General features: G+C 51.6%; 2 protein-coding genes across 5 annotated transcripts in view; both read left to right on the top strand.

Annotated features, from left to right (window-relative positions):
* Positions 1-4,021, top strand: part of DPP3 (dipeptidyl peptidase 3) — a 31,103-nt gene extending 27,082 nt beyond the window's left edge. For all 3 annotated transcript variants that reach the window (XM_061163101.1, XM_061163096.1, XM_061163106.1), the window contains exons 17-18: positions 552-714; positions 3,485-4,021. In XM_061163101.1, the coding sequence (XP_061019084.1) occupies positions 552-714; positions 3,485-3,657 (336 nt within the window). In that variant the 3' untranslated portion in view covers positions 3,658-4,021. The remainder of the gene's footprint in view (positions 1-551; positions 715-3,484) is intronic.
* Positions 4,022-5,467: 1,446 nt separating this feature from the next.
* Positions 5,468-21,252, top strand: BBS1 (Bardet-Biedl syndrome 1). 2 transcript variants are annotated; one of them, XM_061163067.1, is made up of 17 exons: positions 5,468-5,566; positions 5,914-5,990; positions 6,107-6,141; positions 8,878-9,147; positions 9,262-9,308; positions 9,424-9,462; positions 9,587-9,659; positions 11,253-11,384; positions 12,115-12,221; positions 13,770-13,890; positions 14,056-14,214; positions 15,354-15,423; positions 15,986-16,144; positions 16,988-17,121; positions 18,068-18,202; positions 18,961-19,047; positions 19,270-21,252. In XM_061163067.1, exons 1-17 carry the CDS (start codon positions 5,520-5,522, stop codon positions 19,354-19,356), a joined length of 1,779 nt encoding a protein of 592 aa, XP_061019050.1. In that variant the 5' UTR covers positions 5,468-5,519; the 3' UTR covers positions 19,357-21,252. The 2 variants fall into 2 exon arrangements, with proteins under 2 accessions (XP_061019050.1, XP_061019057.1); XM_061163074.1 differs by having other exon boundaries at positions 5,506-5,566; positions 5,917-5,990.
* Positions 21,253-21,624: the final 372 nt, after the last annotated feature.

The raw sequence follows: 21,624 nt of genomic DNA, 5'->3' as shown, positions 1-21,624 counted from the left end.
AATTTCTGGTTGGGGAAATAAAATCCCACACACCATGCAACCAAGAAAAAATATTTGTTGAACACTTAGAATATATAGGGCTTCCCTGGTGGTTCAGATGGTAAAGAATTGACCTTCAGTGCAGGAGACCTGGGTTCGATCCCTGGGTCAGGAAAATCCCACTCCAATATTCTTACCTGGAAAATTCCATGGACAAAGGAGTCTAGTGGGCCATAGTCCACAGAGTTGCAAAGAGTTGGACACAACTGAGCGAATCTCACTCAAGAATATATTGTCTGAACATCTGTCACAGTAAAAATTAAAAAAAAAGTTTTTAAAAAGAAGATGATGTTACAACTACCCTCCTTGTGTACAGTTCAAGTGAGGCAATCAAAGGAGAGCCATTAGCTTCACCTTAATATGGATACCTGCTCGATGCTAACGTGATCTGCATTCCCTTGAGACAGCAGATGTGGTCCGGGGCTGGGCGCCGCTGCCCATGGCTCTTGGCAAAGCCCAGTGGATGCGTGGAGGGCATCCATCCAAAGGCACTGACTCCTGCCTTCCCGCAGGTGCTAAAGTCCACAGGGGACGTGGCTGGAGGCCGGGCCCTGTATGAGGGGTATGCAGCGGTCACCGATGCGCCCCCCGAGTGCTTCCTCTCCCTCAGGGACACGGTGCTGCTCCGCAAGGAAGCCCGGAAGCTCATCGTTCAGCCCAACACTCGCCTTGAAGGTAACGGACTGCTGGGCCCCCTGTGATAGAGGGCCCTCCAGGAGCACATAGGAGGCCTGGAACTGACCCCGGAGCTCGGGAAAGGCTACCCGAGGTGGCTCCTGTCTCCCCACCTCCCTCCCGGCCCAGCCCTCCCCATGCCAAACCTCAGGCCCACACCTTCACATCCACCACCACCCAGCACCCCCCACACACAGGGTCAGGCTGCTTGAGAGATGGCAAGAGAAGGTTGAGGGCGGCCCGCAGAGCAGGGGCTAGTGAAACAGACACACTCCGGGCCCCAGAGGAGGCCAGGCATCGTGCTGGGGACTCAGGCCTGGCGGGGCCAGGAGCGAGGTCAGGTGAGGCAGAGAGGAGGCACCCAGCGGGCTGAGTAGAGCCCAGGGGACAGTAGGACTCGGCAGAGCAGTCAAGTCAGAGAAGAGGTCAGCAGCCCCATGGTCCCTCTCCCCTCCTCAAGTGATGTTGCAGTTTCCAAAAGCCCTGACCCTGTCAGCCACGCACTTGTACCTTTTGTATTAAGAGCATTTGTGCCTCCGTAGTCATGGGTAAGTGTGAGAGTTAAATGAAGTAATTACCTCCTCCTGGTGAGGAGAGAGCATTTCAAAGGTTTAGCCTAAACTCTACTCCGGGGAATTCCCTGGCAGCCCAGCGGTTAAGACTCAGCAGTTTCATTCCCGGGGCCTGTGCTCAATCCTGGGGGTGCCAGCACCCTGCTGCATTCACTCTCCTCTCATCCCTTGACTCACCTTTCCTGACACTGGCACGTGAGGCACTTGAGAAGAGGCGATGCCAGGCTGTGGTTAAAACATGAGCTTCAGAACTGCAACCTTGGCCTAGTCACTAACCTTCCTGAGCTTGGGTGTCCTCATTCATAAAGCCCATGTGGATTGTGCGCAGACAGTAGTGAACCTGAGTACTTCCTTCAAGTTCTAAGTGTATTCCAGGGATTCACCCTTTAAATACTCACAATACCCAGTAAAGTGTAGGTCTTATTGCCCCCATTTTACAGATAAGGAAACTGAGGCACAGAGAGTCAATTACTTAAGGCTTACAGCTTTTTACTGGAGGAACCAAGAGTCAGATAAAGAGCATTTGCTCCTCACTACAGTAGTCACGGGAAGCTGTGAGGGTTAAATGAAATAATTACCTCCTCTTAGTGAGGAAAAAGCATGTAAAAGGTTTATTCTAAATTCTAGGGAATTCCCTGGTGGCCCAGTGGCTGAGACTCAGCGCTTTCACTACTGGGGCTCGGGTTCAGTCCCCCATGTAGGCCTCATGGTACAGCCAAAAAAAAAAATAAGAATAATTAAAACAAAAAACACTTAAAACAGTTAAAAAACAACATAAACTCCACTCTGTGCTCCAGAGGTGTCATGGGGTTTGCCAGCGCCTCCCCTGGCTCACCACCCTGCAGGCACGCCCTCTGAGCTGTCACCCAGCTTTCTTCTCCTCCTGCGGCTCTCACCCTGCCGTTTTCCTGTCTGCTCCTCTCCACGGCAACAGGATCAGCACGTCCCCGGCACCTAGCGCAGGGCCTGGCCCACGGCAGCCGCTCTGTGCCTGTCAGTGAGTGAGTGAGTGGATTATGCCGGGCTCCCAGCAAGTGCTCATTACACGGACAAGATCATCATTGCTTTGACTGTCCAGCCCTGGGCAGGCGTTGGGGATGGACTCCTCACCTCAAGTCGTTCTCAGCTCATTAGGAATAAGACAGAGAGAGAAATGGTCTTCCAAGGGAAGTGTTCATGGGTGCCCAAGAGACACAAACAGTGGTCTGAACACTTAGAGAAGGGAAGATCATATCTACCTTTGAGAGAATTGGGGAAAGGTGGGTCTGGGGAGGAAGCAGGGGTTAAACTTTGAGGCCCAAAGAACAGGTTGAATTTTCAAAGGTGGTGGTGATGGTGGTGGTATTAATAGCTCACTTTTGAGGACTTCCATGTGCCAGAGTCTGGGTGAAAACTCTGCACATATCAACTCCCAACAACTTAAATGAGGAAGTTTCCCCTTTTTCAGCTGGAAACTGAGACACAGAGGGGCTGTGTATTTGAGGTCACACAGTGAGTGGCTGGCAGGATCAGGATTTGAACTTGGGCCATCTGAGCTCAGAGCCTGTGCTCTTAGCTGCATACATCCCATAAGGCCACAGAGTACAATGAGGCACTGTGAGCAGGTAGAGAAGTGGAGGGATGTTAGAAGGAAGTGCTTCCCACAACTATTCAGAAACACCCCATAGGTTAGATGGGTGCCCTTGGAACAGCCCCAGTTGACAGATGAGGAAGTAGGTTCAGAGATTGTGATGCTTATGATAGCTAGCACTTACTGAGTGTTCCCTCCACCCATTATATCATATTTAATCACCACAGCTTCTTGAGAGATGTACTATGCTTGCCCCCACTTTACAGACGAGGAAACTGAGGCTTCGGTTAAGAAACTTGCCCAGGGCCCCACAGTAAATGGAGATAAAGCAGTTCCTGGACTGTAAGCTCCTGGAGGCCAAGGACTGTGTCTGTTTCACCTAACCTGGCACTGTTGTAAATCTTTATTAAGTGACTGAATGAATGCAGCAATTCATTAAATATTCCCCCTTTAATGTTTCCTATCTCATAGGATTATGGAGTCAGTTAGATAATGAAATATTGAGCACAATTTTTGGCACATGGTAAAAACTCAGGAAGAACTAGCTGCTCCTATGATTACGATTATGATTCTGTTTCCCTATTAAAACCTTTTCCTGCTGCTATTTTTTCCTCCATCTCCTCCCCAGGCTCAGAAGTACAACTTCTTGAGTACGAGGCCTCGGCTGCAGGCCTCATCCGATCCTTCTCTGAGCGCTTCCTAGAAGATGGGCCCGAGTTGGAGAAGATCCTCACCCAGCTGGCCACAGCTGATGCCCAGTTCTGGAAGGGCCCCAGTGAAGCCCCATCTGGTCAGGCTTAAGGCACCTGTGAGGCCCCTCCCTGACTCAATCAAACCAAGGCTGCAAGTGGACCCCTTTCTGTGGGCCCAGGAGAGGGGCAGGAGCCTGGACCTTGGTGCTACCTCACTCAAGGGTGGTGACACTAAGCCCTTCCATTTGTCAGCACTTTCCAGCTTACTAGTGCTTCCCTTGTGTTATCTCAGTTGATCTACACTGCCTTCTGTGGGGTGGGCAAGGCTCCTCGTCCGGCTTCCCAGATGAGGAAATACAAGTTCTGAGAAACTGACCTGGCTAAATCCTGCAGGATTCAAAACTTCTCCCAATCCAGGGCTCTTCATGTATTACTTTTATAACTAGAAAAATAAATATTAGACACCACCACCATCTTCACAATTTGTGTGGTTCTTCCTGGCCTTGGCCTCACGTCTCATTTGCTCCCAGCAGGGTGGTGGGATCAAGTCCTAGGGAGGGGGAAGGAGGGTCATTTTTAGGCTCCCATCCACAACAGGATTTTGACACCACCTCTAAATATGGATATGCAAAGAGTCACATAGATGAACATAACACAATTTTTGCCATCCTCCTTCATGGCTTTTCTTCTGTTTTAAAGAAGAAGCTGAAAACTGGAACTAAGATCATGGCTGTAGCCATGAAATTAAAAGACTCTTGCTCCTTGAAAGGAAAGATATGACAAACCTAGATAGCATATTAAAAAGCAGAGACATCACTTTGCCAACAAAAGTCTGTATAGTCAAAGCTATGGTTTTTCCAGTAGTCATGTATGGATGTGAGAGTTGGACCATAAAGAAGGCTAAGAGCTGAAAAACAGATGCTTTCCAACAGTGGTATTGGAGAAGACTCTTGAGAATTCCTTGGACAGCAAAATCAACCCAGTCGTTCCTTAAGGAAATCAACCTCAAATATTTATTGGAAGGACTGGTGCTGAAGCTGAAGCTCCATTTGGCCACCTGATGTGAAATGCCGACTCATTAGAAAAGACCCTGATGCTGGGGAAGATTGAAAGCAGGAGAAGTGGGCAACAGAGGATGAGATAGTTGGATGGCATCACTGATTCAATGGACATGAGTTTGAGCAAACGCCGGGAGATAGGGAAGGACAGGGAAGCCTGGCTTAGTGTAGTCTGTGGGGTCGCAAAGAGGGACAGGACAGCAACAGCAAAAAAAATTGGAACACCTCAATCCTAGAATTTAATTGCTCTCTCTTTTTTTCTTTTAATCTATTTTTGGCTGCTGGTGTACAGGCTCTAGGACTGGGGCTTCAATACTTGCCACAGAGGGGCAGAGTCAGGAATTGTGGCTTAGCTGCTCTGTGGCACGTGGGATCTTCCCAGACCAGATCTTCTAAACGGAACAGGTGTTCCTTCATTGGCAGACAGATGGCTGCTTTGCCACTGAGCCACCAGCGGAGCCCAGGAGTTAATCCCTTAACCTTTATGTTTTGCTTCCCTATCTTGGACCTCGAGAGTAAGGAGGGAAGAAAGGACGGGGCCCCCTTTCCACCCAGTTAACCGTGAGGATGAGCGGACGAGTTAGTTTTGCTGTTAAACTGGAGAAGGGTACCTCTCCAGGCCTCAAAGTTCGAGGGCCCCGCGGCTGAGCCAGAGGTGCAGGGCCTAGAAGCTCCTGATGGGAAGAATCAGAGATAAATTATATACGTCGGAATGAGGGATTGCATTTCAGCTGGTAGAAACGCCCCCCACCCCGGCGCAAGGACCAGCGCAACTTGCTCAGCAGCCTCTCAGTCCCGGGCCGGAAAGTTGAGCGCCCGGAACCTTGACACGAAAGCTTCCCCCCAAGCCGGGCGCTTTTGGGCGCCGCGCGGCGGCGGACCAGAGCTGGTTGCCAAGGTGACGCCTGGGAAGATGGCTGCTACGTCTCCGTCGCAGGAAGACGGCGGCAAAGGCAAGAGGTAAAGGCTGGGATCCTTGAGACCCCTTTTCCCGCATATATAAAGATGAGGCCCCGGTCCCTGGGATCTGGGATCCTGCGAGTCTCAGCAGCGCTGGCAGTCCTTAAAGGGCTCTTAAAGATCCCATTGGGAAACAGACCCAGGGAGTGAATGGGTGTGTGGGTGACTCGAGGGCTGCGGTGGGGGAGCCGGAACTTGGACGCTGACTCTTTTCCCCTCGTTCAGAGCTTCCTACACACCTCATCCCCAGAAACCAGTTCCCGCAAAATGTTCTTCCTTCCCCTGGGATTCATCTTCTGCCCCCGACCCCCCACCCGCGTCCCCCAACTCTGTCCCTCTTCTCCCAGCAGTGAGGCCAATTCGAAATGGCTGAACGCAGTTTCCGATCCCATGACGAACATCCACACCTTTCCCGCCTGCATGGGTGAGTCTCTGGGACCAGGAACCCCGGTTCTGGGGAGACCGGAGAGTCAGATGGTCCTATAATTAAGCTTCTAGGATGCTGAGACCCTGGTTTATGGCCCTTTTTATGTTTTCCAGCGCTGGCCGATTTGCACGGGGACGGGGAGTACGAGGTAAGCCTCTCACCCCAGAAGTGAGGTTTCCTGATAGTTCCAAAGAAGCTCAACGTAGTCTGGAATTCATGTGCACTTTGAAAAAGCACCTTTAGTGTTACGCTTTATTTTTAACGTGGAAGTGGAGAGAACCTGTTGATTTCATATGACATACTGCAGAAAGTAGAGCTAAACAAAATGCTGCTGGAGATTATACTAAGACAAAGCCTCTTCATTTTGTTGACGTTAATTCTTCGCTGGAAGAGTACTTGGGGGTGGGGCGTCAGAATCTGGAGGGAATTTAAAAGGGAGGAGACTGAGAGTTTTTGTTTATCAAAAGGGTATAAATTTTAAGGTTAACCATAAGCTGATCATCTTGAAACTGGATGATGGCTATTTGGGGGTTCGTTATATGAGTCTCTACTTTTGTATATGACTGAAATTTTTCCATAATAAAAAGATTAAATTTAAAATTAAGATAAAAATGTAAAGATAAGTAAAGAAATAAAATAAAAAAGTTTAAAGGCACAGATTTTTTTAAAGGTTGAGAAATTATTGAGCTAAAGAAAGGAAGTTAACATATATTGAGTACTCATTTCTGCACTAGACCCTCTTTGAGGCATTTTCACATACAGAGATATTGTTTATCTCCATTTTGTTAGTGGGAAAATAGATTCCAAAAAGCTGAGTTTACCGAGTTTGTAAAAGGTGGCAGACCTGGGTCTGTCAAATTCCCCGTCACATGTTCCATTACTGCTCAGCCCTCACCAAGGGCAGTAACCTACAATGGATATGTTATGATGGCAGCTAGAAAGGAGTCATATCCTGCTTGGACAGTGCAGTAAGATTCGTGGCTTTGGCCCCCAAATCCCTGTCCATAGAGCATTCAACAATTTAGCAAGCATACAGTGAACCCCTTGGTTAAGGGAACCACTCTAGTCTTGTTGCCTGGAGAATGCCATGGACAGAGAAGCCTGGCAGGGTACAGTCTATGGGGTTGCAAAGAGTCGGACACGACTGAGCGACTAACACACCCAGTGAACCCCTACTGTGTGTAAGTTTTTGTGCAGACGCTAAACTGAGAAATGAATCAGTCCGTAGTCAGAAGGAAACACGGACACTGTCCTTGATTCATCCACAGTTTTGACTGAACACCTGGTGTATCCTTGGTGCTGGGTTGACAGCAGTGACGGGTGGAGAAATCACAGACTGCGTGTGCTTAGTTGCTCAGTTGTCCGACTCTTTGCAGCCCCGTGGACTGTAGCCTGCCGGGCTCCTCTGTCCTAAACTGGAGGCAGGAGGAGGCAGTACTATGTGAACTGTGTTGAAGGATGAATGAAGTGTGTCGAGAAGGCATGGAAGAGGGGAGGGCATTCCAGGCAGAGGGAATTGCACAAACAAAGGCAAAGAGGCTTGGAAACTCACAGCATGTTTGGAGAGAGTAAATTGAACATTAGAAAGTTGAGGCCAATATAAAACAGTAGTTAAAACCAGTGGCTTTGTTTTTTTTTAATTTTTGGTTGTACCCTTTGGCATGTGGGACCCTGGTTCCCCAACCAGGAATCAAACCCGTGCCCCCTGCATTGGAAGGCAGAGTCCTAATCACGGGACTGCCGGGGAGGTCCCAAGACCACTGGCTTTGGATTCAGATAGACTTAGATTCAAGACCTTGCTCTGCCACCTACTAGCTATGTGACTCTTACCTAACATCTCTAAGCCTTATAGCTTCCTGATTTGTGAAATGGGGCTAATAATTATATCTACCTCACAGGTTGTTGCTCAGATTAAATAAAGGGGTACATGAAGTTACTGGTGTGGCTCCAGGCACACTGAGCATGCTCGGAATCCAGGCATTCTGTGGCAGCCTGCCTTCTGGCTGGAGCATAGCCTGGATGGGGAAGTGATAGAAAACCTGCTGGGAGCCAGGTCAGAGGAGCCTTGCAGGCTTCACTCAGGAGAATGGGCTTGCATGGCCGCCGCAGTGGCTTGGAGGGTGGAAATAGAAGAGCTTGGTTCTCCTCTGTAGGTTGCTAGAGCACATCCCACTCTGCGCACTGGGTTCTGCATCTTTAGCTCCTTTCCCATTTGGAAGCCCAGCCTCAGAGCCCAGATATGAGTTTCAGGCTCCCCAGTGACCTCAGTCACTGTCCCAGTGTGTAGAACAGTGTCTGGCATGGAGCAGGCCCTGAAGAAACATTTACTGAACACATCCTGAAAGTGTCAGCCGCCCCCTGTTCCCCGCTGGGTTCTGCAGCTCACTGTCTCACTTGACTTTGACAACAAGTGTCCTGCGGTGTGCGTGGGTGCGTGCTCAGTTGCTTCACTTGTGTCCACCTCGTGCAACCCCGTGGACTAGCCTGTCAGTCTCCTCTGTCCATGGGATTCTCCAGGCATGAATACTGGAGTGGGTTGCCATGCCCTCCTCCAGGGGATCTTCGTGGCCCAGCAGGGACTGAGCCTGCGTCTCTTAGGTCTCCTGCGTTGGCAGGCAGGTTTTGTGGTTTTTTACCACTAGCACCACTTGGGACGCTCCTGTCGCGTCGTAGGTATTCCCATTTTGCAGGTGGGAAAACTGGTTCAGGAAGTCATTTTTCCCAAGGGCACACAGCTTGCAAAGCCTTTGCCCTCCTCCCACCCACCTGTGGTACACTCTGAGTGTATTTGGATGTGCACCAGCAAAAAGCTAAGCCCAAGAAGAGGGGCAGTAGGGGGGGTCTTTAGACCCTAAGCCTGGAGTCAGCCAGCCTCTCTCTGCAGCTGGTCGTGGGAGACCTTGGCCCAGATGGGCGGCAGCCCCGCCTGAAGGTGCTTAAAGGAACAGTGCTGAGGGAAAGCCCGCTACCTGCCCTGCCAGCTGCTGCTGTCACCTTCCTCATGGAGTCACATGAGCCCCAGACACCAGCAGTGGCAATCGCATCAGGCCCTTGTGTGTATATGTATAAGAATCTCAAGCCCTACTTCAAGTTCAGCCTGCCCCCATTGCCTGTAAACCCCCTGGAACAAGACCTTTGGAATCAGGCCAAAGAGGTAAGTGACCTGGGGGATGAGAGCAAGAAGGCAGAGGTGGCCACTGCGGGTGGGCCTCATTCCCTGCCTGGCTCTGGAGCTCACAGGCTCTACCTTCTTCCCGTGGTGGTACAGGACCGGATTGACCCCTTGACCCTGAAGGAGATGCTGGAAGGCATCAGGTGAGAGCCCACTTTCCCCTTCATGTGCCTCCCTCACCCCCCAGTTCCTACTCCTTCATCCCAGAGCCCACCGTCTGACACCCCCTCCCCTGCACTGGCCCTGTTCTCCTTACAGGGAGAAGGCAGAGGTGCCTTTGTCTGTACAGTCCCTCAGGTAAGGGCCCTCTGGACGGCCGGGGCTCCAGAAGCTCCCAGGGAGGACAGGGGGAGAGGCTGTGGCGTGGCCTGTGGAGGGCAGGCAGGGCCTGGGTGCACAGATGTCCCCACGCTGTGTCCAGGTTTCTGCAGCTGGAGCTGAGTGAGATGGAGGCGTTTGTGAACCAGCACAAGTCCAAGTCCATCAAGCGGCAGGTACTGCCCCTTCTCATTTCCCTGTGAGATACACAGTTGTTTTTTTTTTTAAACAGACCACGTAACAGTGGTAAAGCCAAACCCGACTAGTTTTATTTTGCAGTTTCCCTTCCAGCCTGTGCCACCTGTGTCGTCTGCAGGGCTTCTCCATGTCGCTTAGCAGTGACAGCTTTGAGTTGATAGATACAGTTATGTAACTTATATAACTTTTATCATCTTGGGGGTAAAGGTAAAATATGCTCATTAAGGAAAATTTTGAAAATAGAAGTACAAAGGAGAAATACAAGTGACTATACTCTTACTACTCAGAGTACTCTTACCATTTTGATAACATTTCGTTCATAAATATGCTTTTATATCCTGCTTCCCTTGAGCATGTAACATTGTATCTTGAGCATTAGTCTGGAAGAACCCCATTTTTAGTGGCTCCTTGATTATTTCATTGATGATTCATTATTCGTTCATAATTTAACTATTCGGTGCAGATCATTGGTCAAGAAGTGTCTTCTTTTTAGTCACTTCATATTTTTCTTAGTTAGGATTTTAATGGCCTCATTGATAGACCTACTTATTGATGAGCTCTAGTGGTTCCTGACCTTGGGGGCTGAGCCTCTACAGGGATGGGCTTTCAGAGCTGTCCCTGCATTTTAGAAAGCCACATAGGAACCACCCACTTGCTATAGAGGCCACTTGAGCCGAATACATTGACCAACACATACCTCCATGTTTGGCTTGCCATAGATAATTCCCTGAGAAACATTGTTCTCTCCTGCTGATCAGCAGCTCAGATCCACAATCGTCACTATCTCTGAGTACTTTTAAAATCAGGGAGTGAGTTAAGTATTGCTTAAAAGATGCAGCGTGGGGGAGGCCATCTTTCCAGCTGTGCATCGCAGCTCCATGGTTGGAAGCCACTAGCATCCACATTTCTGTAACTTTCTCCTTCCACTAGGCATTGAGGATTCCTCTTTTTTTAATCTTAAAGATAGTCAATTCAGTGAACAGCTTTATCCAAAGAAACATTTTAGTCCCATTAAATTATTTCCATAGCAGAGATTCCTAAAAAGGGGATCATCTCCTTCTCTTTCGTTTTCTCTCCAATCACAATTAGAAGAATATATGCCCACTGTAGAAACTGCAGAAAAGCACAATGAATAAATTAAACCTTGCCTGTGATGTCACTGTCCAGAGATAACCAGTGTTTGTATTTACAGGTTTAGCTTTCCAAGATTTTTTTTTATTCATATATATATTTTTTTAACTGGGATAATACTAATGTAACTTTTAACCTGTATTTTCTGTTAATACATTAGAAACATTCTCTCTGTCATTGAATCTTCTTTTAAAATCTGATTTTGGTAAATGACCGTGTGGTTTTTGATCATATAGATAGTTAATAATTGACTTAAAGAATCCTCTTTTGTTAGGAAATTAGGTTTGTTGCAATCAACACTTTTGTAGGTAAACCTTCTGTCACATCTCTAATACTTTTCTTCCTCCTTTGCCCTCTGTCTTTCTGGGGCGTCCTGGGAGTAGCTGGGGTGGGAGATGGTGTGAGGGGATCTCCTGGGTTACCCTGGAGTCCTTCTGCAGACAGTCATCACCACCATGACCACCTTAAAGAAGAACCTGGCTGACGAGGACGCTGTGTCCTGCCTGGTGCTGGGCACTGAGAGCAAGGAGCTCCTGGTACTAGACCCGAAGGCCTTCACCATTCTGGCCAAGGTCAGTGTGGGGGCCTGGCCCTGGGCACACCCGAGGCACAGGCTCCACTCCCTCCCCCTCCTCCCCCAAATCTCCTGCCCCAGTTAGTTAGTCTTGGGGATACCTGTTTATTGTAGAAAGTTATAAAATGTAGATAGGCATAAAGAAGACAGATATCCCCAAATCCTACCACTCATGCATGTCTTCTGTTACAGTTTTGGCACAAGTCTTTGTAGACGTTTTCATATTTAGACACGGGTATATAACTTTCAATTTTTTTTTTTTTAAACAAAACAGCCCCATACTGTAGGCTCCTGTAACCTGCTGTTTTCAAGCAGCAGTAGCTCATCGGTATCTTTCCATGTCCATATAAAAGCATGTCAGCCTTTTCAGAGGCCACATAACATTGGTTATATAAATACTCTGTAATTTCTTTACCCTGTCGCCAATTGTACGTTGAAGTTGTTTTCAGTTTCTTGCTGTTATTAACCACCACCACAGTAGGCTTCCTTGCCAAATATCTTTGTGTGATTATCTAAATACCTCCTTGCACGCTTTCCTAGAAATGGCATAGTTGAGTCAAAGGGTGTAGACTTAAAGGCTTTCTCTACCTGTTCCCCTCCAGAGAAACTGTTTTAAGTTTTAAACTGTGCCCAGGAGGGTGTGAGTGAGGCGATGGGGACTTAGGTGACGTCAGGTTAGGGAGGGGCTGGGGCTCCAGAGAAACCGGGGTGTTTGAGTCTCTCTGCAGATGAGCCTCCCCAGCGTCCCTGTCTTCCTGGAGGTTTCTGGCCAGTTTGAGGTGGAGTTTCGTCTTGCCACTGCCTGCCGCAACGGGAGCGTCTATATGCTGAGAAGGTAGCCACATCCGAGCTCTCTAGGGTCAGAAGGAACATCTCAGAAACCTAGTGGTTTCGAGGGCTTACAAGATGAGCAGGGCTTTGGAGCGAGAACGTGGGACTGGAAAGAGCCCAGAGCTTCATAGGAGGCAGAGCCCTTGAGCACAAGGGATGGCTGGAGGATTGTCTGGTGCGGCCTGGCAAAGTGAGAGACTAGGCTGGGTGGCTGTGACACTAGCAGTGCAATCAGATATTAGATCAAAATGGTCTCTCCTATTTGTTCTATTGCTTTTGTAGGTACGGGAAATTTCCTCATGCATTAGTTTGATGTTTCTTAACTGTCATTCTTTTAATTCAAGAAATCTTTTTGAGTACCTGCTATGAATTAAGCATTGCATGAGGTATTGGGGATATATTGATGAACAAAATATGTAGTCCCTACCCTTGTGGGAAGACATATTAAGACCAAGATTATATTACAAACTGGATACATGCTATGGAGGAAAAGTACTGGCTCAGTGAGGAAAAAAAGGGGGTCAGGGTGATCAGTGAATGCCTGTATGAAGAGATTACTTTGACAGTTAAGAAGGATCCAGTTCAAAAAAGTGGAGCAAGTGTTATAGGCAGAGAGCACGTAAGTGAACTCTGGGTGGGAAAGACATTGGCATGTGCCACTTGAGCTTGGTGGCAAGAAATGACCTGGAGATCAGATCAACTCATGCAGGACCTGGTAGGACATGGTGAAGATTTTGGGTTTCATCTGAAGGGCAGTAGAAAACCATTATGGGGTTTGACTCAGAAGATGTGATGAATGACATGATCCATGTTCATTTTGGAGGGTAGGTTGGGATTAGGCCCAGAGACCAATGGGAACCTCTTCAGATGAGTCATCGGATGGGAGATGTCTCTGGCCTAGACTTAAGAAAGGTGGGCCAGAGTTTCTAGATGAGAGAAATAAAGATTTAGATGTCAGGAAACTGCAAACACTGCGTCCACACAGAGCAAACTCCTCCTGATTTTCTGATAAATTACTAAACTATTATCCTAAGTGGAATCTCAGTCCATTGCTTCGTCTCACCTGAGGTACACTCGCTGTAGACTGGTAAACACCAAGTTATCCCACAGACCACTGTAGTGAAGTTGTGAGGAAGACCAGGAGGGAAAATACACATTGTGTTATCCAAGGTCATGCAACTACGAAGTCCTAGAGGTGGAACTAGTTCCTGGTCCTCTGCTTGTGGGCCAAGGCTGCTCCCAGGATCATCTGTGGGGCCTGGAAAGAGGAGGGTCAGCCAGGGAAGGAGAGAACGTTTCTGGACTGGGAGTGAGTGAGCGAGTGAGCGTTAGTTGCTCAGTTGCTCTCTGATCCCATGGACTGTAGTCCTCCAGGCTCCTCTGTCCATGGGGATTCTCCAGGCAGGAATACTGGAGTGGGTTGCCATGCCCTCCTCCTGGGATCTTCCCGACCCAGGGATAGGACCTGGGTCTCCTGCATTGCAAGCAGACTTTTTACCACGTGAGCCACCAGGAAGCTCTGGGGCTGAGAGTGTGGGTCTTCATTCCACAGAGACTCCAAGCGCCCCAAGTACTGCATCGAGCTGAGCGCCCAGCCTGTGGGGCTTGTCCTTATACACAAAGTCCTGGTGGTGGGCAGCAACCAAGACAGCCTGCACGGCTTCACCCACAAGGTGTGATCTCACGGCAAGCACCCCCAAGCCCCTCCACCCTTGTCTCCTCGGGCCCCCTCAGCAGGCGAGCCCTTCTGGCATTCTCTTCCCAGCAACTCCAGCCACCCACTTCTTTCCACTCCTCGGCGCTGAGCCCCCAGTAGACACTTAGCTGTTCCCTCCCAGGGTAAGAAGCTGTGGACAGTGCAGATGCCTGCAGCCATCCTGGCCATGAACCTCCTGGAGCAGCACTCCCGGGGCCTGCAGGCCGTCATGGTCGGACTGGCCAATAGAGAGGTCCGCATTTACCAGGACAAGGCCCTGCTCAATGTCATCCGCACGCCGGTGAGCTGCTGACTCTTCCCTGCCCCGCTCCCACCTTTGGGGCTCACTCACTGCCTCTCCTGATCCCACTCCACCTGCCACCCTTAACTTTTGATGTATTTTGAAAATGTTCATTGAGTATCTCATCTGCATAACTCACTGTATTGGAAGGATAAAACAATGACCGAATCCTTATTGTCAAGGGACTTGCAGTCTAAGGTGCAAGCCAGCCAGAAACACAGCTGATTCAAATACAAGACAGCCTAAAGCAAAGCAAAGCCCAGAAAAAGCGCAGAGACAGACTCTAATGACTGGGGGTGGTGGTGAGAGATACATAGGCATGGAACTCAGGAGCTATTTCACAGAGCAAATACAATTCAGCTGGTTCTCGAGGCAGTTTGCTCTGAGAAATGGAGTAGATAAATGAAGGTGCAATATTCCAGACTGGAAATAACATGAACAACGGCTGAGAGGTATGAGTGTTCTTGACAAAGGAATCCAGGTAGTTTGATGAATTTGGACCAGAGTTTTTCAAACAAAGTTTTGAGTCATCAAATCAATTTGATGAGCCAGTAACAGAACCAGAAAAAAGTTCAGAGTGTATCACGTATGAAACTTTAGTGTGTATGTATGTGTAAAGTGTCATATGTCACAATATAATGTTTGAAAGCAGCTGGTTTAGACCACAGGCTTTCGGGAGGGCAGGCGGTATGGTGTGCAGGTTGGGAAAAGGACAGAGAGAAAAGGCAGGTTGGAGTCAGATATGGAAGGCCTTGAATGTGAACAAGGAGAGCAGAAACCATTGGAGGTTTTTCAGCCAAGAATAGACATGGTCATACTTGTATTTTGAAAGGCAACAGAAGCAGCTGTTTGAAGGACAGACTGGGGAAAAAGACGGCTGGGAGACCTGTTAGAAAGCTGAACCCAAAGGCCAGTGATGTCCAGTCTGGAACTATGGCCATATGACAGTGAGCAGGGAGCAGGGTGAAGGGAGATTAGAAATACAGGAAATATTTCAGAGGCACCATAGCCCCCGGCCTCACCTCACATTTCACCTCTTACATCATATGTGGTCTCCCAGCCTTACCCCCCAACTATTCCCACCCGTGTTCTCTTCACTGAGATCTTTTCCCAACTAAACTCTGGTGTCTCTACCATAGGAGGCAGTGACCAGCCTTTGCTTTGGCCGCTTTGGACGGGAAGATAACACCCTCATCATGACTACACAAGGCAAGGAGGGTCAGGCCTCGTGAGGGTTTTAGAGTTGGGAGTCCGTGGGACCAGACCCTGGGAAGAAGAGGAGGTGGATGTGGAACATGGGTGGACCTGGGTTTGGGAAGCAGGGCCTACAGACACTGTCCTCTCTGGGGCTGGGCCTTGACTGGGGAGAGCTCATCTGCAGTTTGATGTCACTACCTGGGGCCAGGCCCTGGCTGTGTCTCCAGTTCACCCCAGTGTCTGCCGCAGGAACATCAAAATAGGCAGTAAATATCTGCTAGGAACTCTCCTGGTGGTCTAGTGGTTAGAACTCCATGCTTCCACTTCAGGTGACTCAGGTTTGATCCCTGGTCAGGGAACTAAGATCCCGCAAGCCAAGTGACTTGCCCAAACAAATAAATAACTGCTAAATGAATGAATGCATTACTTATAGGACACACTTCATTCCTTTCAGAGACCTACAGTCTCAGCAAGGAGACAGAAGAGGGTCAACATGAGGCAGATTGGGGAAAAAGAATGGGACTGTTGGGTGGGCCTGGGGAGGACACATCTGCCATCTGTCCTCTTCCCTTAGGCGGTGGCCTGATCATGAAGATCCTCAAGCGCACAGCAATGTTTGCGGAGGGGGGAGGGGAGGTGGACCCCCTACTAAGCCAGCCCGTGAAACTCAACGTGCCCCGGAAGACCCGGATCTATGTGGACCAGACGCTGCGAGAGCGGGAAGCCGGCACCGGTGAGGCTCAGGCCGAGTCCCTCCTCCTCCTCCTCCTCCATTCCTCCAAAGTGGTAGCAACTGGGTGAACGCCACCTGGGTGCCCTGAGCAGCGGGAGGAGACCTGGGCGAACCGGGCGGGTCTCACGCCTCTGGAGGCCCAGAGACAGCCTCGGAAGTACACCCTGCCAACAAGGAACTGGAGCTCAAGGCAGACAGTGCTGCGGCTGCCCCTCGAGTTTAGAGGAGGGAACAGCCAGTTCTAGGTGCAGGAGTTCTCAGAAGTAGAATTTGATCAAGGTTCTTCCTTTTCCTGTGTAACTTGTCATGCTCTTTTGTTCATTCAGTACCTGTGATCATGCCAGGCCCTGTGCCAAGTGCCTTGGATCAGGCCAGTCCGTACCTAAAGAGCTCACTAGACCTTGCTAACTTCACGTTGCATGATAGGTGTGGAAGTCTCTGTGGAGTGCTTTTGAGGCGCACAAGAGATGCGTTTGCCTGGGAGCCTGGCAAAGGCTTTAGAGATGACACTGGATTTGACTCTTAAAAGATGATTACACGTCCACCAGCCAGACAGAGACAGGGAAGGGCGATTTCGGCAGAGGCCTGGGTAAAGGCGCAAGGCCCTGCCTGGGTTCAGCCAGGCGCCAACAAAGGACGCCGAGACTGCGCCGGAGGCCAGGAGGTGGGAGACGCCGGGCGGAGGGGCAGGGAGCAGTCCACAGCGTCCAGAGGCTGGCGGTGGGACCTCGGGCCCCTGTTGCACGCTCCCAGCCTCTGCCCCCTGGGCCTTCCTCTCACCCTCTCCCCACCCTCCCTGCCCCCTCCCTCCTCACCGTCAGCCCCTCGCGTCCCTCCCCTCAGCCATGCACCGGACCTTCCAGGCGGACCTCTACCTGCTGCGCCTCCGGGCAGCCCGTGCCTACGTGCAGGCCCTTGAGTCCAGCCTGAGCCCCGTGTCTGTGACGGCCCAGGAGCCGCTCAAGCTGCACGCCGTGGTGAGCTCTCGGGGTAGGGGGGTGCTCAGGCCACCTCAGGGCCAGAGGGGCAGAGGTCAGGGGTGGGCGGGAACCCCTCAGGCCAGAGCCAGTTCCAAGGCAACTAGGCCCCATGCCCCTTGTCACCTGCCCACAGACTCAGGGACCAAGACCTCCTCCGTGGGCGCTCTCGCCTTCTCTCACCTGCACTGCCTCTTCCCCTCAGCTGGCCGCAGAGCAGGGCACGCTCTCCAGCCGCCTCGTTCCATGTGGGGCCTCAGACAAGCCTCCAAACGTGGGGCCCGGCCCCCATGTCGTCATCTTGGGATGTTTCTTCCCAGGAGCCTGGAGGGGGGCTCTTCAGGAGTCTGTTCACTTCAGTAACTGCCGGCAGCCCGAGGGGGTCGGACTGCCCGGGGCAGGGATGGGGCCGTCTCGGGACTACACAGGCACAAGGAGGACGCGGAGCCCTTAGACACCCTGATCTCAAGGTCCTCAGGCCTCCAACCAGCTCTCAGTGGCTCCCTGAGGTGTGCAGTCTGATCCAGTTGGGGTTCTAGTCTCTCTTTCCCTGAAGACTGCAGAGAGATCCAGAGAGGAAGAGGCTACAGAGCGCAGCGGGTGAGAGGGAGAAAGTGAAATCCCCGCAGCCGGCAGAGGACAAGCGGTGAAGGCGGGCCGGGCCCTGAGGAGAGGGGCAGGGCCGTAGCCTGGCGCAGGCGGAAGCTGGGCCTGCTCGCCCAGGCCAGCTCTGCCTCCTGCCCACCTTCTCCTTCCTGGGCGCCACTCAACTCCGTACCCACGCTTCTGAGCTCTGGGCCTGCTGATGGACAGTGCGTCAGAGCAGTTGGAGGAGGGTGACTTGATGCTGATGAGGAAGCAGGCAGGCAGGGCCAGGGTCAACCATCCTCAGCACTCAAGCCCACTAGGTCCTAAGGGCTTTCTCCCCTCCCCACCCTCTCCACAGGTTCAGGGCCTGGGCCCCACCTTCAAGCTCACCCTTCACCTGCAGAACACGTCAACAGCCCGCCCCGTCCTGGGGCTGGTGGTCTGCTTCCTGTACAACGAGGTGCTCTATGCTCTGCCGCGGGCCTTCTTCAAGGTACTGGCGTGACAGAGGGTGGGGTGGGGCCTGGTCAGATGCCCACAGGTCAGAGGTGAGGGGGCTGGCAAGTGGCTGCAGCTACAGGGCCGACTAGGGCGCAGCAGGGGCCCTGAGGAGAGCCCCCGAGATTGCCTGCCCCAGCTGCTTTTCTCCCCGCCTGCTCGAGGTCTGAGGGCGGCACACGGAAGGTGCTGGGGTGAGAGTCAGGGGCCCACCTGTGTCGCTGTCGGAAGCCTGTTCGTGCTGGGGGATCCCAGAGCCCACCCTGCTGTCCAGCCCCTCCTCAGCAGGAATGAGAACCCCACGGAGAACCTTCCAGAGTGAAGGGCCTGGTGTTCCCCAGGTCCACATTTGAGCCTTAGTTGAAAGGACCAGAAACTGAGGACTTTGGTATGTGGGAGAAACAGCCCTGGACTTGGTCGGAGGTCAAGAGGTTTAGGGACTAGCCTGGCAGTCCAGTGATTAAGACTCGACACTTCCCCTGCAGGGTTTGATCCCTGGCCAGGGAACCAAGATCCAGCGTGCCGTGCAGCACAGCTAAAAAAAAAGTTTACCTTTAATTATGGACACGCACACAGGCCTGGGGCGTTCACTCCCCATGGAGCCCTGTGCCCCTTGAACGGGCCTGTCCCCCCTGCCCGCCCCGCCAGGCTATGACATTCAGCTGGGACAGCAGGGTGACAGCTCTTTGAAATCTACCAGACACTGGCTGGGCATGAGGGCTGACTTCCTGACCTCTTTGTCCCCAAACTTAGGTCCCATTGCTGGTGCCAGGGCTCAACTACCCCCTGGAGACCTTTGTGAAGAGTCTTAGTGACAAGGGCATCTCAGACATCATCAAGGTAGGTCGCCAGTTGGTACTAGTGCAGGGGAGAGTGCGAGTGAGTGTGGACAAGGCCCTGGGTGGCTGCCAGGAAGGGCTGGGTGTCTGCACAGCAGAGGCTCCCCGCCCCTTGGACCGAGCCCTGCTCTAGGGTCGGTACAGACTAGGCCGTGCGGGCCTTCTTGGGGAGCAGCGAGGGAAGGCAGAATGCCCCCTACTACCATGGTTACCTTCTCCATAGGTGCTGGTGCTTCGAGAAGGCCAAAGCACACCCCTGCTGAGTGCCCACATCAACATGCCCATGAGTGAGGGCCTGGCAGCTGCCTGACCCCATGCTGGGGTTAAAGCCCCAGTGGAACCAGAACCAGGAAGATCCAGCCCCCTCCACTGCGCTGGGCAGAGTCCATAGTCCCAGGTTCACTCCCGTTCGGCACCACGCCAGGCCGCCGCCTCCCTCCCCTCTCCTAGCGCCCCTCCCTCACTGCCCCAACCACTGGGTGACCCGCAGCACAGGTCAGTGAGCGCTTTCCTTCTCAGGAAAACCCAGGCGCTGACCCTGTGGGCTCCTGCCACTCTGCTCTTGTCCCTACTTTCCCCCAGAAAGCACCCCCAGGTCCAAAGGAAAAGTTCTGCAGCAGTTACGCTGAGATGAGGGCATAGGCCCCGCCTTCTTCTCTGCCACTCTCCTTGGGCACGTCTCTTTGCTGCTGCTGCAGAGTTGGCGGGGGGCCTGGCCCCAGATAGTCAGAGGCTTTTCTCAGGTGAGACTGAGCCCCCTGTTGCTCCCTGGGGTGGCAGAGGCTTGGCTGTTGCCAGCTCAGCTTACAGGCAAAGCTCATGCTCTGATCTCCCCCTCTTTCTATTCAGGGGCCCTGGGAATAGTTGCCTTCCCACAGGGGCCCCTTCTGAAATTTTGGGCTTAGCCAAGGTCTCAGGCCTGTGATGCTCCATAAAGATCGCCAAGGAAGAGGCTGGCATAGGAGGGCAGAGAGTGCCTGGGCAGGGAGCTAGGGGCCCCAGGAGAGGAAGGCTCAGCTAGACAGAGGAAAGGTGGGGTCAGGGCTCATAGGAGGGGCATCTCTGGGGTCCTGGGGAGGGGGCTTGGGAGGCAGAAGCCTAGAACTGCCGAACAAAATGCTGTTCTAAGCCCTGGAGCCCAGGTCAGTCAGGTGAGTGGCAAGTCACTGGGCAGTGGCCATAGTGTGTGAGATTTGCTAGAAAAGCATAGACCTTAGGTGTCGAGTCAGGGATTGAACGAAGGTGCATGTTAAGGTCTTAGGGGTCAGAGACGCACAGTCTGGGCCCGTGGTGCCTCCTGGAGCCCCCTAGCCAGTCTGCTTGGCTCACCTGTCGGTTGTCTCTTGGGTGAGTGCTACCCACGGCCGCCCTGCGCCATTGTAAGCCAGGAATCCTGTCCGCTGAGGAATCCTGTCCGCTGAGGAAGGACCTATGTCTTCTTCGGACTAGGTACAGCCTAGCATGTGGCAGACAGCTTAGGCTTGTGGGAAGTAACCAAGTTTCTGTGTGTTTCCATTTCCCCAAGTTTAAAAGGAGGCAGTTTGACTAGATTCTGCTCTAATATCCTAGAGTTTGGCAGCCCCTGTAAAGAAACCAGGAATCAACTCTAGAAAGTGGGTACTCGGCAGGAGTAAGCACAGAACTTTTGCTCTTGAGACCAAGGACCCCACATTGATTGATTCCGCTGGACAACAGCCTCTGTGCTGGAGATGGTGAGGGACAGGCCACAGCCACACTCTCTGCAGGGAATGCATCTGCGGCGAGGTTAAGAGAATTAAGGGGTCTGGACCAAAGAAAGAGCCCATCCCCCTCCTGTCTGCATGATCCAGCCACTCGCAAACATAGACCAGTTAGGTCGGGGTGGTCTGGAGTTCCTCGATCAAGCTGACTGAGGCTCAGGGGGAATAAGGGGAAGTTCAATATGGAAATGGAAAGACAGGTAGAGGCAGCGTCACTGTCAGACTTCAACCAAACCGGAAGCATTTTCCGAGAGAGCTCATCAGCGATGGAAGGCCCTGCCCTTATCACTGGAGCTGTGTCACTGTGGCAAGGCCAGATGACCTTACAGCCCCTTTCACCCCCGTGAAGTGAACTATGTGAACTCGGAACGAAGTCTCACCTGGGTTCTCCTCATAGTTATCCATGATGATGAAAGTGGAGAAATGATCCCGAGGCCCAACCCCTAATATGAATTTACATGATGTGATACTGTGTTGTTGTTCAGTCACTCGGTTGTGTCCGACTCTGCAACCCCATGGACTGCAACATGTCAGGCTTCCCTGTTCACCATCTCCCAGAGCTTGCTCAAACTCGGGTCCATTGAGTCAGTGATGCCATCCAACCATCTCATCCTCTGTCATCCCCTTCTCCTGCCTTCAATCTTCCCCAGCGTCAGGGTCTTTTCCAATGAGTCAGTTCTTTGCATCAGGTGGCCAAAGTATTGGAGCCTCAGCTTCAGCATCAGTCCCTCCAGTGAATATTCAGGATTGATTTCCTTTAGGATTGACTGGTTTGGTCTCCTTGCTGTCCAAGGGACTCTCAAGAGTCTTCTCCAACACCATAGTTCAAAAGCATCAAT

The sequence above is a fragment of the Dama dama genome, chromosome 2 (assembly GCF_033118175.1).
Source record: "Dama dama isolate Ldn47 chromosome 2, ASM3311817v1, whole genome shotgun sequence".
Classification (NCBI taxonomy): Eukaryota; Metazoa; Chordata; class Mammalia; order Artiodactyla; family Cervidae; genus Dama; species Dama dama.
This window is presented reverse-complemented; position numbering and strand designations above follow the sequence as displayed.